Genomic DNA, 17,286 nt, shown 5'->3' on the forward strand with positions numbered 1-17,286 from the left:
GTACACTTATTTCAGCAAACAGAATTTCTGCAAACAGAGTAAGTTTAGAAAAATACTTATTCCATTTAGCAAACTTGAAAAGACAACACACACGACACACACACACACACACACACACACACACAATGACAGTTAAATTTTACAGCAAAGATGCAAAATGTAAATACAATATTAGTAAGTGCCCTAGATGGTTTGGCTCAGTGGATAGAGCATCAGCCTGCGAATTGAAGGGTCCCTGGTTCAATTCTGGTCATAGGGTACATGCCTGGGTTGCGGGCTCGATCCCCAGGGTGGGGTGTGCAGGAGGCAGTTGATCAATGATTTTCTCTCATCATTAATGGTTCTATCTCTCTCTTCCTCTTTGAAATCAATAAACATATATAATAAATCAATAAGCAAAATAATAAAATAAAATATCAGTAAGTAAATCTAGCAGTGCTAATAAAACAAAGCATAAGACCAACTCCTGTTTATTCTAGGGGCTCTAGAACAGCTGAAAACTAAGAAATTAGGCAATAGAAAAAAAAAGTACTGATGGATGCCAAAGGGAGAATCAGTAAATGAAATAACGAGATCTGATTATCTCTCTTGATAAACTAGAAATTAGATGATGTAATGTCTATTGTAAACTAACAGGCAACACACTTAACAATAATTAAGAGAAACATTCTTTGAAAATGAGGAATAAGAAAAGATGCTTACTATCACCAGTTTTAAACATTGTTCTGAAAGATATAGTAAAAAGAAGGACACAGACACTGCATACAAAATAAAAAAGATAATGACTTATAGACTAATATCTAATTATTGGGGAAATCTGAGGAAAAATAGGGAAAATATTAGAACTTCATCTGTACAGGGTTCATTAGCTGGTTACAAAATGATTTTAAAAAGTATCAATAGTTTTCTAAGACACCAACAATAACCCACTAGAAAACCACCCTGGGGAAGTTATTGCATCTTCATTAGCAACCAACAATGTTAAATTTTAAAACATTTAAAGAAATGTGAGGGACTATATGAAGAAAAATACAAAAATATAAAAGAAAATATATAGGCTTACATACATAGGAAATACACCCTATTTATACATTTTTTAAAAACTTCATATTCTAACAATTCCTTTTAAAGTTGATTTCTAAATTTAACACATACATTTCCAATAAAAATTGCAACAGGACTTTTCAATAGGGGGATTTTTAATAATGAATCTGGAGTTTGCCAGGGTGGATAAGTCCATGTCTGTACTATTAAAAAAATAGTCAGCAAATAAATCAGAAACAGCCCAACTATTAATAAAATTCAATATATGACAAAGGAAACTTCTCAAATCAGTAGGGAAATGATTATTTGATAAATGATGTTTGACTGTATAAAGTTATATAGCATTTAAAAATTAGATTAAAATCTAATTAAATTTAAATTAAATTATTAATGAATTTAAGATTTAAGTAAAACTTCTAATGTATACGAGCAAATGAAATTGTGCATATTTATTTACTTTTGAGTTGAAGAAGGCCTTGCTAAGTATAACACTAAAGGGAGACACCATAAAAGAAAAGGTGGGTGGATGTAACTATAAAAAATAATTAAAGTTAAGATAATCACTGAAAAGAAAATTAAAATTTTAACTAGAAACATGGAAAATGTTTGCAACATATTACAGTCAGAAGGCTATATCCTTAACATATAATTTCTGTAATTCACTATATAATTTTAAAATAAAGATTTAATTTAAAAATGTCCTAGGGTCATGAATAGGTAATTTGCACACAAAAAGTAAAATATAAAGCAATAATAAATACACAAAAATATTCCATCTCTCTAGTAAGAACTGCGAACATGAATAACATTTTAAATCTTTTATATTGGAAAAGGTATTTCTGAAATTGTTAGGAATGTGGGGAGGGGAGCACGCCTTTACAACGAGTCTATATATTCTGATTCATGCTGCTAAATCTCTATGGCTTTCTGAAGACCAATTTAGCAGAATAAAGCCAAAGCCTTAAGATGTCCATCACTCTGAATAGACTTTTCTTCAAAGAATTCACCCAAATAATCATGCGTGTGTGCAAGTTTAGGTAAAACATGTTGATCACAAACTCTATCTTGTAGCAAAAGCTGGAAACACCTGCAAGGTCCCAGGATGAGGGATTATTTAAATTATGATACTTTGCAACCATTAAGTATAATCATGCAGAGCATTTAATTACAGGAAATGTTTCGTACTTTATTGTGTTAAATTTTAAAAATTGTATATTACGCATAGGGAAAAAGTCCTGTATTGAAATAATTCCCAAGAATTGACTTAGCGTTGTTTGGGCAGTGAGATGAGGGTTGATTTTGCATTTGTTCTTCATCATACTAATATTTTTGTAAGATCCTAATTCTCCTTCATGAAAATGTAATACTTTATAGTTTTAAAAATATGTACATTAAACATTTTCAGAAGGGAATTTGCAGTTGTGCAGATAATTTTCAATGGTAAGGTATTTTTCTAAAGAAAGTAGCTTAAGTACAGCTTAAATTTACAGAATGCTATATGTCAAATATATTCAATTTTTTAAAAAAGTAGCTTAGTTTCATATCTAAATAGGGAGCCTTAAAGAATCTTTTCAGGTTCCATCTGGACTTATCTGCTTAATCAGAATCGCAGCACCTTGCATTTTTAATATCGCTGTGTAAATCTATTATTCAAATGTTTTATACACAACAGCTTCGGGGGTTTGTCTGCTCCAACTCCAATTTGTCCTCAGAGACATTTATTGAAGCCATACTATTGTCAAAATGCGGAGGAGTTGGGAGAAAAATGGAGCAAGAAATTTTTGATTCAGGTGTAGAGAGAAAGGGAGAGAGGAAAGAGCAAAGAAAACGGTTCGCAAGCTTCTAAAGTGTGGGTCCAGGCAGACCCTGGCAGAAAGCCCAGCTCTTGGAAACCTGCCCCCAGGATTTGTAAACAGCACAAATCCATTGACGAAGGTGCTGAAGACATGAAGAATCAGCCTTGGCCGTCCACACAGGGCTGCACTGCACTGCTGCTCTTAACTCAGCCGACCAGACCCTTAGGACGGGCTGGGACTTTGACCCAAAGTCTGTTCTGATGACAATACCCTTCCAAGCTATGCAATTATTACATATTTGTCAGAGACTTAGTGGCTTACAAAGAAGTATGAAGAACATAAGCAAGCCCAACCTTGGTTCATTACTCAGACACAAATGCAGATTTCACTGGTACCTCAGGGCCAAGGCAGTCCTAATTATGGCAGAAGAAGGTCTTTCAGCAGCAATCTGGGCTCCTGAAGACAGCCCCTCATATTGCCCAGCAGTCTCCATGGTTGCATACAGGGGCCAGGTTGTAAAAGCCAAACCCTTGGACACCTCAGAGGCACCTAAGTCCCAGGACCCTGGGGCTAAGTTTGTCTTGATGCTCTAAACCAGTGGTTCTCAACCTTCCTCATGCCGCGGCCCTTTAATACACTTCCTCATGTTGTGGTGACCCCCAACCATAAAATTATTTTCGCTCGTTACTACTTCATAACTGTAATGTTGCTACTGTTATGAATCGTAATGTAAATATCTGATATGCAGGATGTATTTTCATTGTTACAAATTGAACATAATTAAAGCATAATGATTAATCACAAAAACAATATGTAATTATATATTCAATATGTGTTTTCCGATGGTCTTAGGCGACCCCTGTGAAAGGGTCGTTCGACCCCCAAAGGGGTCGCTACCCACAGGTTGAGAACCGCTGCTCTAAACTCTTTCCTGCTCAAGGAGTGAGTAACTAGGATTTCGGTTTTACAACACAATTGGGACTTAGGAGTTCCGATTGTTCCCACCTTCCTGTGATTTCCATCAGCTACTCTTCTCTTGGTTCAACTCAATTTACTAAATTGGACTGGGCTGGGAAGAGGACAGAGCAGTAATTTGAGACTCATTTGTGAGGCAGGATTGGGGAGGACCTTCATGCAGGCTTGAGCTGGTTAGAACATTATTGGAGGGAAATGGCTAGAAAGGGAAGAGGATAGTACATCTGCCTCTGCACCCGCCCCTACCCCCTGCCCCGCCCTCATATACAGGATGTGGAAAGTGAATGTGTGGTTATGGAGATGGTGTAAGAGGAAATGGTTAGATTTGTCTGGACCATGGTATATCCAAATCATGGGCTTCTGGGAGGGCCTGGGCATCTGCACAGAGGGGAAGGATGCTGGAGAGCATTTAGCACGAAGTTCGATGACCCACTTAGGAGGATTTTAAACTATAATCTAGGGGTGGGGGAGGATATAAAAGTTTTACCCTGTTGCTCTTATACTGCATCAAGGAGATGCTGAGACAGGAATGGATATGAATAATAGATATCATGGTGTTTCGGGGTTTATTAGCAATCATAATATTAGTCTTAATTGAGCTCTTACTGAATGTCAAGCAATGAATCAGGAACTCTCTACCTCTTTCCATTTCCTTCTTTCCCTCAAACAATACCCATACCCTACAAGGCAAGTTTTATTATATCCCTGTTACCAGGTGGGAAAATTGAGGCCCAGAGAGGTGAAGCATCTTGTCTATGTTCACACAGCTAGTAAGTGATAGAACCATTGCTAGAACCCATTGTCTATGCTCTTTCCTAAACTAAACTGCATTATCAAAGGCTACATGTAAGGCTATTAAATGGCATTCCTTTTTATTGAATTTATTAGTGTGACATGGGGTAATCTATATATATAAAAGCCTAATATGCAAATTGTCCCCTTGGGAGTTCGACTGGGAGACTGGGAGTTCGATTGCTCACTATGACGTGCACCGACCACCAAGGGGCGGTGCAAAATGAAGGAAGGCCCCAGCCATCAGCCAGAAGGCCCCGATCAACCTGTGCACTAATTTTGTGCACCAGGCCTCTAGTAAAATTATATAGGTTTCAGGGGTACAATTCTAGTATACATCATCTGTACATTGTATTGTGTGTTCAACACCCTGGTTCAAGTCTCCTTCCATCACCATTTATCCCCACTTTACCTCCTTCTCTCCCCCCCCCCCACCTCCTTTTCTTTCTGGTAATCACCATAGTTTTGTCTGTCGGTGAGTTGTTTTTTGTTGCTAGTTTTTGTTTGTTTGTTTTTGCATTTTGCAGAGTTTTAGGCTGGCAGTGCCTTAACTGGGCCACTAAAAACACCTGGTGGCTGTGGTTTTGCCTATAGTCTCAGTCTTTAACATATTAACTTCCAGACCCCTCATCATTCCTGCTGGGAAGAGAAAGGAACTGGTCCATCTTTGAGAACATGCCCCCATTGAGGATTCAGCCACAAGGTTTTCTAGGTTATTGTCTAACTCCTTCTTTGAAGAGCCCAGTTAAACTGTTGAGCAAACTAGTTGTATTTCACCCTCGTGGCTATTTCTATTTTAGTTCTTGTCTTGAATTAGGGCATTTTTTAAGCCCCTCTGGTTCCCTGGGACTGCTTAGGAGGATATTTCGGCTGTCTGTGGGATTTTCTTTTGTTTAAACATTTTCAGAATCAGACAAATCCTCTTAGGAAAACATATTAATTATTCAAGAGGACCTTTCTCCACAGTGAAATCAAATTAATTAATAAATCACACAACGTGGCTATTTAAGCTTATGCTCCTAATCTCCCTACATGCCACTAAATATGCACATGAGATTTTGGAAAAATCATGTCAATTATATTTTCTGACAGAGAGAGTGGGGTGGGGGTAGTTAGCGTGACCATTCAGCACCCATCCTGCATGAGCCCAGGCAGCTGTGTGAGTTGTGAAGGCAGCTGCTCAACAGTTCACATACGGCATAGGGCACTGGGCTGAGCTGTTAGAACAGAGCATTGCATTTATTATTATTATTATTATTATTATTATTATTATTATTATTATCTGAAATCCACTGAGAAGGGAGGGAAGGGAAGGAATCCACTGAGAAGGGAGGAATGAAGACTCTTCCTCAGAGGAGAAACCCAGCTGATCTGAAGAGAATATCTCATGACCCAGTTGGAGGACAGGTAGGTTCCAGGCTCCAGGAAGGGTGCCAGGTAGGTTCCTCGCTCCAGGAAGAAAGGCCCCACCTCTGAAGACTTCACGCCAAGGGAGTGGACGTTGCTGTGTAGACCTGCTGTCTAGGAGGCACACAGTGCCCCCGGGCATACATCTGAAACACGCTGAGATCCCGGGGTTGTCAAAACTCACAGGCACTACCCCTCCAGTTTTGATGAGTCATGTGAAGAAACAGGATACAGTCAGACAAATGCTGGTTACATATCTTTCATGACTTCAAAGTCTCAGAAAAGAAACTGAAGGACCCAGGACAGATGGTGAATGTTGGGGGTCACTTCACCCATGTCCATGGTCAAGTCTGAAATGGAGATTGATCAGAAGGTAAAATATCAGAGAGTACAGTATGCAGCTAATTCTATTCAGGTAGCAGAACAGTCAGAGGTGACCTAGGGGTGGGGTGAGGCTGCATGATTCCATCAGTAATTCAAATGATAAAAAGTGAAGATGAGAAGTGGGAAAGGGTAAAACTTGAAGGAAACCAAGGAGATAGATAGCACATTGGGACGAATCGATTCAAAATGGCAAGGTGTGGGTGGGCCCTGTGGGCGCTGAGCAAGCAGAGCTCCACCACTGGGCACTGGGCTGCAGCTCTGGGCAAGACCCCTGAATGGCACACCCGGATTCGGATCTCCCACTCAACCCTGGTTGTGGAACCTTGGCGGCTCCTTAGGGAGGTGGTTCGGCCACCTCTGCTGGTGTAACTTTGTAACCCTGGGAAGGGATTTTTTGAACAGTAAATAGACAATGAAAAGATGGTACTTCTATGTAGGAAGTGTGAATGAGGCTGTATGTTAATTTGTGTGTGATTTGTTTTTAATATGTTGGAAATGAGAATCCGATACATTAGAGAATTCGACTTACTAGATTTGCAATTTGAATCGAAATACTTCGGAGGATTTAATTAATTAATTTTGTAATCAATGTTTAGATGCGCATGAGAACCTCATTTGCTGAATCTGTAAGTGTAATTCTTAGGAGGTTGAAATGCTTTAAGAGAATTTGATAGGCTAAATTTAGAGGTTTTGATTTATTAGACTTACCAGAACTATGTAAGTCCTGAGGAAAACTTTGTTTTCCTATTTATAAGTTATCCTGTTAGGGATTCAAAGTTGTTGTTTTTTTTTTAAACCAGATGCATCACATTTATGATTATAATTTAAAATATTTAGGGAAATTAATCAAGTTTATAGGCACTGTTTACATTTTAAGATGATTTGTTAAGTTTATAAAAATGTGTGACTAATTGGAAATACGTAAGATCATTGGATTGATGAAGCTTGAAAATGTTAAACTACTTAGGAGGAAGGACTCCATCTCATGTTTAAGAGCTACTTGGGCATCAGTCAAAAGATAAGGGAAAGTGAATGTTTGACACTTGGACACGCATAAACTATGTTTATAAGAAAGCGTCCAAGATTTATAAGATGTGTTCAAAGGTGAGAGAAACAACTTTAACAAATTGAATATCAACTAAAACACACGCAGCTGTAAGACCTTTTGCTACGGCCAAGTTCTCCTTCAGACACTAAACATGCAAATGGTGCTTCCCTGTGAGGGTGGTGACTTTGGGACATACAGGATGTGGAAAGTGAATGGTTTTGGAGGTGGTGTAAGAGCACATGATTGGGTTTTTCTGGACCGCGGTATATCCAAATCCTGGGCTACTGGTGAGGGCGTGGGCGTCTGCACAGAGGGGAAGGATGCTGGAGAGCATTTAGCTCCAAGTTCGCTGACCCACTTAGGAGGATTTTAAACTATAATCTTAGGGGGGAAGGATATAAATGTTTTACCCTGTTGCTGTTATACCAGAATCCAAGAGGAGGCTGATACAGGAATGTATGTGAATAATAAATATAATGGTGTGTCAGGGTTTATTAGCAATCATAATATTACTCTTAATTGAGCTTTGACTGACCATCAAGCAATGAATCAGAAACTTTCTATCTCTTTCTATTTCCTTCTTCCCCTCAAACAATACCCCACCGGGCAAGTTTTATTATATCCCTGTTATCAGGTGGGAAAATCGGCCCAGAGAGGTGAAGTATCTATGTTCACACAGACAGTAAGTGATAGAACCACTGCTGGTACCCACCATCCGTGCTCTTTCCTACACCGAACTGCATTGTCAAAGGCTAGAGGTGAGGTTATTAAAGGACACTCTTAAACAAAGGACATAAAAGGCACTCTATGAAGAGTCTCAAGTATGAAATAGAGTGACAAAAGCTTAATTGGAAAATAAATCAAGTAAAGAATTTTATGAGAAGGGCAAGGAATCAGGCTCAGTGCTGCTTAGACGAAGTTCCTGGAGCAGTTCATATGCTGCATTAATCCTCATGCTGAAATGTGAGTCTCACGGACATCATTAAAGCATCTATTCATCCCCGGGGTTCCTCGTCCATAGAGCCTCACATTTCTTCTTCAACGGGGTGGAATCACAGCCTCAGGGTGGCAAGAGGGGAGGTTTGGGCAGTGTAAGCCAGTTCCCCACTCTGTCCTCCAAGTCTATGACTTTCTCAGGCCACTCTGCTCAGATTTTCCTGTGTCTGTAATATTTTAATATATGAACCAGGTGTTTAGATAATTACTGTGGGTACAGGACTTGGAGGGCTGAGTGGTGGGTAGGCTTCTGCTGGTTCTGCCTCAGAAAGAACAAGTAAAACAGAGTGCACTTCCCGTAGCTAGTAGGGGTGTTGGAGGAAAAGCCAGGGAGGTGACAATAGTTGGGCCAGAAAAGGATCTATGAAATGTGTCAGCTTCCAGCATGCCTGGATAGACTGCAGTAGGTGGGAATGATAAATGCCCCCCCATTTAGAGCTGTCCCCCGGGGTGTAACACCTGTCAGGAGCAGGATGTGGATCTGGAATCCAGTGGGGCCAGTCAAATGGAGGGTGGAAGAGGCAAGTGTGAATTAGAACATGGAGTTTTCTAGAAACATGTAGTTTTCTAAGAAAGCTCCATAGTAGGCATATATTTGGCCCAATTTCCTTTTGCTTCAAGGCATAGTATCACAGGTGTGCTTTGCAGTCTGCCTGATTTATTGGTTCTGGGAACAGAACCAAATAAAGTTTTCCTGTTTTCATGGTGCTTGAAACAGTGGGAGGGAGGTGTGGGAGAGACCAACACATTACAGACTGTTACAGCCTCCCTGGATAAACGACATGGGAATAGATAAGAAGGCTCCTCATCTAGACTTGCAGGTTAAGGTCAGCTTTTCGTGGAGGTGGCACTTGAGCTAAATCTAGGAGGACAAGAAAGTTACCAGGTAGGATGCCACCCCTTTAGCAGGTTGCAATAGACAAAGTAATGGTATTGGGGTAATGCTCAGTTCCGGGCATTAGTTAACCTCTCAGGTAAGAGGACCATTAACAAATGAGAATAGCCAGTAGATACATACAAGGATGGAAAGATGAAGGAAGCAGACAGTTAACCAGGGTTGGAGAAGCTTCAGGAGGGATGTATGGGAAAGACAGCCTCACAGAAGTCTTTAGATGAGAAGGAGCACCCCAAAATCAGAGGAAGATTTCAGTTCAACAAAAAGAATACTTTTGTAATGACTCGAAATTGAGTGACTCTAACAAGTGAGACAAATTGAGAAAATATGTAAGCAGAATTTGACACTCTTACAATGGCCCTGTCTAGCTTGTGTTTGTGGGGTTGATTTTGCTTTGAGTGGAAAATTGTCTAAAGGGTTTCTAACGTCCTCTCTGCACAGTAGGACCCTTACATTGCTTTTCTGCCTTCAGTGGCAGTTTTCCTTAGGTGACGTAGCATCTAAAAGCCACCTTGAACAGGATATTTACTGCACATGAAAACAAATTGCACAGGTCTCCCAGCTATGAGGGAGTGGAGAGTGGGAGGTCAATGCTAAAAGAAATTGTGTCTAATAGTCTTTCCAAGGTAGAAACAGAATCCCCATTGGTATTGAGGATTGGGTGAGACAATGGATTGGAGAGCAAGCAATGTAAGGTGTCGTTATCAATTCTATTAGCATGAAAACTTCTGTCCAGTTTCCAAATGACAAACATTAACAAATCATTTTGAAAATTCCCAAGCCAGTGTCCTTAAGTTAATTAAAAAACAACACCCAAAACTCCACATTGTTTTCTTTGTACTTTGCTGTTTCTTTCCTCCACTTCTCCATCTCCTCCTCCTCCTCCTCCTCCTCCTCTTCTCCTTTTTCTTTATTTTACCAGTAAGTCTTTCCTATATTTCAAAGGGTAGTTCTATATTTCAAAGGGTAGTTCTCTGCTCTGTCTCCAAGATCCAACAGCATGGTATTAATTGCATTGGGTTATAATGGTGTTCATGACTTTGTCAATTCCCAAAGACTGAGAGCAAAAAGGCAAAGGCAGGGTTTTATACCCTGGCACATAGTAGGTACTTGGTAATAGTTTGATGGATGGATAGATGAGGAAGAGCCATTCCCCTCATTGCTGTCTAATTTTATCCCACCTTTCTATGCTTTGCTGACACTATCTCTCACAGGTCACCAATGTTCTTTAGTTGCCAAATCCAGGGTCATCACCCTTGGATTCTAATGACACTAATAAATATGACAAGCCACAGGTCACCTCTCTTAACCTTTGTCACTCCACAGATCCTGATTTCTCCACTACACCTTTATCTATTTCTTCTTTTCCACCTTCCTACTGCCTGGCAGGACATTCCTGGGAATCTTTAGCCTCTGGAAACAGATATGTAGGTATTCTCTACTTTCCAAACTCTAATAGCCCTTTGGAAAACTCCTAAATCTACATTTTGATCCCTGGTTTCTCATTCTCTAGCCCCACCTCTCAAGTTGCTTGTTGGGCATTTCCAACTAATTTTTATATTTTCATATCAAATCCAACAAAAACTGTGCTCAATTTCTTCCCAACAACTTCTTCATTCATTCCCTAATTCACTTGTGAATTTACTACAATTGAGTCAGCCTGTCATTCTCCCCAAACACTTTGCAACTTATTACCTCCACACTTGTGTCATATAGCTTCTTCTACCTGTAATGTCACCGTTCTTTACTGTTCTCTCTAAATATCTTATCTAATCTTCAAGGCCCAACTCAATTGCCATCTTTCGAGGTCTTCCTTGATCATCACTGCTGGACATTACTTCCTGCTCGCCTTTCCTGTAGAATTTGTCAGTACAACCCATATGAAAGGTAATGCCCAGCACCTTATATTGTAGTTATCTTTCAATCAGTCTTATTTGCCCCAATATGTAGCATAAACCCAGTGAAGAAAGACATGAGACCCAGAGTCAGGAAATATCACCTTACTTGGTGGCATTATCTTTTGATGAACTGAAGATCTTGTCTAAGTTTTACAGTGAATGTTTATCTCTTATTCTATCATTTGCTGATTCAATAATAATAATAATAACTAATAATAATAAAATAGGAAAAAAGTCTTGTATACATATTATGTGATTTCACATTGAGAATTGCTTTATTTCCCCAAAATTGGACTTTTGTTTCTGACAGTTTAAAACAAAAACAAACAAACTAACTAAAATGAAAAGTCTTGACCATTCAAGACACTGGAGGCTCTCATGAGTAGAGAGAGGATGTGGCAAGTGCACCAGGGCAGCTCCAAGGAGTAGGTGGGTATAGAACCTCTTCAGGAAAGGTCCTGCAGCCTAAATGATCCATCTAAGATGAAACAAACGAGTTTGATCTATGTCATCCCAGACATTCAAGGTTCCTGATTTGAAAAGACAGGAGCAGCTGTGGTGGACAATCTTCTAAGGAATGACCATTCTCAGCATCACAGGGGTGTTTGGCCATGGGTTTTAAGGTCCATCTAAATTAGTGCAAAGGATCCTAGAGTCTAAGTCTGATCTCTGGGTGGGGAAGGAGTGCCCTGAGTTATACAATGGGATCCAAGTCTAGTCAACAAGGTGAGGTTCAAGGACAGAATGCAGCAGGCTGCTTAGGCTTGTAGCTGAGTATGATGGGGGCAGAGTGGATGGACTCCAGGTATCAGAGGACAGGATTTCTGTCATATATGCATTTCTTTGCTCTTGGTTCCTTTTGTACTTTCTAAGAGAGTCCATTCCTTCTGCCTTCACCACTCTCCCTATCTGAGCAATGCTATGTTTGATCCTGACCATGTTTCATATTGTCCAGAGACCATCATTGTGTGGATGTTTCCTTTCACTCAAGCACAACATCCCCAGAACCAGTCTCAGGAATGAGCAATTTCCCCTTTCATGTTGCTGAAATTACACCTGCCCCTTACCAGGTACAGGAGCAGCGATACCAGGCTGGTGCTTTTCTGAGCCTTTTGTTGCTGTGTGTTTGGTGCTAAGTCAGTTTACCTTTTGTCCCTATGGCCCCTCTTAAGGGGCTTAGGGATTAGTCCCCCTCCTCTGTTCTTAGGTGCCACCCCGTAATACTAGAACCGGCTACTATCACCAGCCCCTGCAAAAGGCAAGTGTCACCTCTTAGTGTCCTCCAACTTCTCATTTCATGAAACACCACACACACCTTTTGTTTTTATAATAGGAGAAAAGGTTAAATTTTATTTTAAAGTAGGAGAATTGTAGAGTTTCAAAAAGTACAGTCCTTGATGTCAGAGCTTAATTAGAGGGAGACCTCATCTTACTTAGTGTATTTGTCTCTGCAACTTTTTTATTCTATGTAACCCTTGTCTCTAATAAATAAGTATTCTTCTGTCCAGCTGGCATGGCTCAGTGGTTGAGCACCAACCTATGAACCAGGAGGCCGTGGTTTGATTCCTGGTCAGGGCACATGCCCAGGTTGCAAGCTCGATTCCCAGTGTGGGGCATGCAGGAGGCAGCCAATCAATGGTTCTCTCTCATCATTGATGTTTCTATTTCTCTCTCCCTCTCTTTTCTTCTCTGAAATCAATAAAAATGTATTTAAAAATAAATAAATAAATAAATAAATATTCTTCTAAAGGGGATTTCTCTCTCTTTCTCCTTCCCATTCTGTAGAAATATTACAGAAAAGATTTAAATTAGTACTAAAATCTGCTGTTGGTTTTTTTTCTGTGCATATATTTTGGACCCAGAAGGAAATTTGGCAATGTGTATCAAGACAGTTTGACCCAGCAACTCCACTTCAATGAGATTCTTCTACGAAAAGAACAAGGGATGTTCTCAAAGATTTATAGCCAGGATATTCATTTTAAAGTTAATTGTAATCATTACAAATGGAAACAATTTACATCTAAAAATAGAGGAATGCTTAAAGAAATTATTATAGCCAGGCAATAGAATGCATCCGTTAAAAATCCTACCATTAAATCTACTTCATGACATGAAAAATGCCCAGGATATGATGTTAAGAAACAAACAAACAAAAAAAAAAAAAACAACTGTTGAAACTGTTTTTATTATGGCCTCAGATTTATCCTTAAAGTGTGAGTGACTGTATGTGGTGTAAACAACACAAAAAAAGTAAGTATAAGCTAGCATTCCAGAATTTTGACTGCTTATCTGTCAGAGAGGGATTATAAATAATTTTTACATATTCTTTATAATTGTATGCATTTTTCAAATGTTCTTCTAGAAACCTGTATTATCTTATTCATTCACTTACTCAATAAACATGTAGTAACTGTGAGGTGCCAAGTACTCTGCTTTGTGCTGAGGAGATAAAGTAAACAAGAGAGGACAGACATGTTCCTTGCTTTGCTCAGAGTTTATAATCCTTTAAAATTAGGAGGAAAATTTTAATAAAAAATTAATTTCATTTGACCCAGTGGTTCCACTTCTGGGACTCTATCCTAAGAAAAAATTAAATAACAACAACAACAACAAAATTATCACGCAGAAATGTATAGTAGTGTATTCATCATAATAGCAAAAAAGTCTAGAAATCACCTAAATACCCAACAGTAGAAGGATTCTTAAAGTATCGATATCACATTCATATAATGGGATAATAGAAAGCCATTATGATTGTTTTACTGAAGACTTTTTAATAACATGGGAAATGTTATTAATATTTTCCATTAATATCAACAGAAAAAAGTAAGCTATGAAATGATACAGAATCTGACCTCAGTTACATAGTGTAATAGTCATATTACACTATGAGAAATTCCAATGCTAACAAGTGTTTTTTTGCATAAGGAAGTAGTGGTTGGTTTGTATTTTTGTGTCTCAGAGTTCTCCAGTTTTCTGCAGTGAACGAGGTTCAATTTTGTAATCTGAACAAAACATGTTGCTTTCATTGTTTAAGACTTGATTCAAAGATTATCTGTGAAAGATTCAAGAAACATACAAAAAGTAGCTTAGCATTTTCTCACGGCCCACATGCCATGCTGGAGAAGGGAGAGATCACTCATGGAGAGGGCTTAAGGCCCTTCCTTTCTAAAACATTCTCGGGAGGGAATGGATGACCACAGATGCAGGGCAGCTACCTTCTCAGAGGGCCTGAGGGGGTTGGTTCACTGTGTGCTCAGGAGGTGAGAAAGGAAAAATAGAAGGAACAGAGGGGGAGGGGAGATAGTTGGGGGAGGAGACTTGGAGACACAACCCTGACCCCTCATCCCTAACTCTACCTTGAACCCTACCCTTGAGCATGTCGTTGATCATCTCCCTGGACTGTATCTATACATTAGGGACATGGAGACATTTCTCGGTGCTGTCATTTCCCTCAGCCTTGGCACCAGAGATCCGCTGGCCTCACTGAGCTGGGGTCACGCAGGGTCGGGGTCCTGTCTATGATGTGCCTAGATAAAACAGTGGAGCTTGAGATGCCAGAGTCGAGGTAGCTCCAGGCCCTGTCCACTGTGAAGACTTTGACCCTGACTCCTGCCCTCACCTTCTAAGTTCCAAGGGAAAGAGCCGGGCTGTGGAACCTGTCATTTCTATGGAAGTCAAAGCAGAAGAGCTGTCCACTGGTGCTCATACTGGTCCTGAGCTCACACAAGGTCCCAACGCAGTAAAAATACCAACTTTCCCTCTAATTTAGGGATCATCCAGAGAGTGCATGTAAGGTACCAGCTTTCACTGCTTCTATATGCAATTATATATCATGCTATGGGTTTTCTAAGTTTAAGGGGGTGGGGGTGGGGGCTGCTTGAAGTACATGAGTAAATTGGTGCAGAAAGATTTACATGTATACCTCACTCTCAGCAAACAGAATATCTGAAAACCAGAGTGGCATAAAGGTGCATTCACAAAAGAATTCATTTCACTCCCACTTTGAGTAATTGGTTTCTCCTCCACATTTAAAATACAATTGACTCACCACAACTTGTCTTACACACAACATATCAAGCACATAAGAGCTGCCTAAAGGGAGGTGTCTGTGGAACTGAGGAAGCAGCATTTGGACACCCCTGCAAAGGACACACAGCCTTCTCTGATCTTAGAAGTGTTCATTCACAATACAAGCTGAAAAAAAATCTTCAAATTGATTGCAAATCGTAAACAATCTTTGTGCACAAGGTTTAATAGTTTGGGAATTTTTAAAAAAGTTTTTCTCCTAGTTCCTTCTTTGGGTTTCTCACATTCAGTTATCTCAGCAAGGCCATCAAAGAACCCGTTTTAAAATCACAGTGGCAGGTGTTTGAAACATACCTCCACATCCCCCGTAAACATTTAGCACCGGTGCACACAGAGATATACACATGAGCTACGTAGGACACCCACAAAAATAGTCAATACAATTAGAGCTGTGTTCCAATCATTTTCCACCATGCCACCTGCAGGAAGGGGAGACATTCATTCCAGAGCACTAGCCCCTGTATTTGAAAATGCCAACCTTATCACGTTCTATCAGCTTCTGAAATCCTAACCTGTTGTCTGCATGAGAGACAGAGTTCGCAACTGCCTTTGCCAAGCACATTTCTCTGTGGATACAGACAGGCTAACAACATTGACCTCCCATTACAAGGGAAATTTAGAAAAACTGCTGGGGAAGCTCCCTATCCGTGGAGAGCCTTAGGAACAGAGTCTGCCTCTTATTTCTGAGCGGGAACTCCTAGCAGCGGAGAGGAAGCTGAATTAGAATTCTAAGTATTTCTGATTCAATGAAATGCTCTTCACAGCCAAATAACACTGGAAAGTTGAGGTGGGAGACACAAGTTCCTGAATCTTCAGGAAAAAGAGAAAAACGAGAAATGCTGGCGAGGCATACTTAAAACTGGAAGGCACCAGAGGCTGCACCCCTTTGGTCCCCGAAGCAGGCCTGCAGGGGTACGCAAGGTGACAGGCAGGAACACACACCTTGGCCAAGCTTGGGTATCGCCTTCAGGCTTTCAGGGCAAAAGAGAGAAGAAATATATGGAAAGAAGCAAAGCAGGAGTTGAAAGGAAAGCGTCCAGGAGATGAGTAGGAAAGGGATGAAGAAAAGAGGGTTAAATGAAGAGAAAAGGGAGTTTTGTGAAGAAAGGAGAGGAGACTGGTGATGGGTGGAAGGGGGGAGGGGAGAGGAACTAGAGAAGAAAATGGTGAGATAAGACAAAGTGCCCCCATCAACAACTGGCTGTCAGTAAAAACCCGAGTACAGGTGGCTGCCCTCCACCTTGAACCAGGCACCACCCAACACAGCAGCCCCATAGCAAAGCCTTCGCCCTGTGTGGACACTTTCTCCCCTTTCCACGAAGGGCAAGCTCACCTATCCAAGGCCACGGCTGTCATGGAGTAGATGCTGGCAAAGACCGAGGCGATGGGGAAGAAGTTGTGGAACTTGCAGTAGAACAGGCCGTAGTACCACTCGTTGTGGACAGCGTAGGTGAAGTTCACCACTGTGTTGAACGCGGCCATGGAGGCCTCGGCGAAGGCCAAGTTCACCAGGAAGTAGTTGGTGACTGTCCTCATTCTCTTGTGGGCCAAGATGATCCACATCACCACCACGTTGCCCACCACAGAGGTCACCACGATGGCCGTGTAGGCAGCTGCCCAAAGGACAATTTGCCAGGTTGGCTGCACGAACTGGTTGGGCTCCGAGGTGTTGGTGGAGATGTTTGGGAAGAGATCTGAGTCGACCGGGAGGACGTTATCCATCCCTTGGATGAGTGGGTAAGCTGTCCTCTCCGTACACCCACCCACTTGGCAGCAAGGTCCTGAGGTCAGCGCCAGGGGACAGGGTCCTGGTGAACCCAGCCGGGAAAGCTGCAGGCTCTTTTCCTTGCAGGCAGGACACTTGGCGCTCTGAGAGGATGCTTCTGTGAGCTGTCTGGCTGCCCCTGCTGCACCGAATGCCTCCACTTTCAAGCTTCAGGAAGCATCTGAGTTCGGAAAGCT

The 17,286-nt window shown here is 40.8% G+C and overlaps 1 protein-coding gene across 1 annotated transcript in view; it reads right to left on the reverse strand.

The window, feature by feature from the left end:
* TACR1 (tachykinin receptor 1) overlaps positions 1 to 17,280 on the reverse strand; it is a 129,352-nt gene extending 112,072 nt beyond the window's left edge. The window contains exon 1 of the mRNA XM_006102927.3: positions 16,658 to 17,280. Within this exon, the coding sequence (XP_006102989.1) occupies positions 16,658 to 17,046 (389 nt within the window). The 5' untranslated portion in view covers positions 17,047 to 17,280. The remainder of the gene's footprint in view (positions 1 to 16,657) is intronic.
* Between the last annotated feature and the right edge of the window lie 6 nt (positions 17,281 to 17,286).

This window comes from Myotis lucifugus, unplaced genomic scaffold (assembly GCF_000147115.1).
Source record: "Myotis lucifugus unplaced genomic scaffold, Myoluc2.0 scaffold_444, whole genome shotgun sequence".
Classification (NCBI taxonomy): domain Eukaryota; kingdom Metazoa; phylum Chordata; class Mammalia; order Chiroptera; family Vespertilionidae; genus Myotis; species Myotis lucifugus.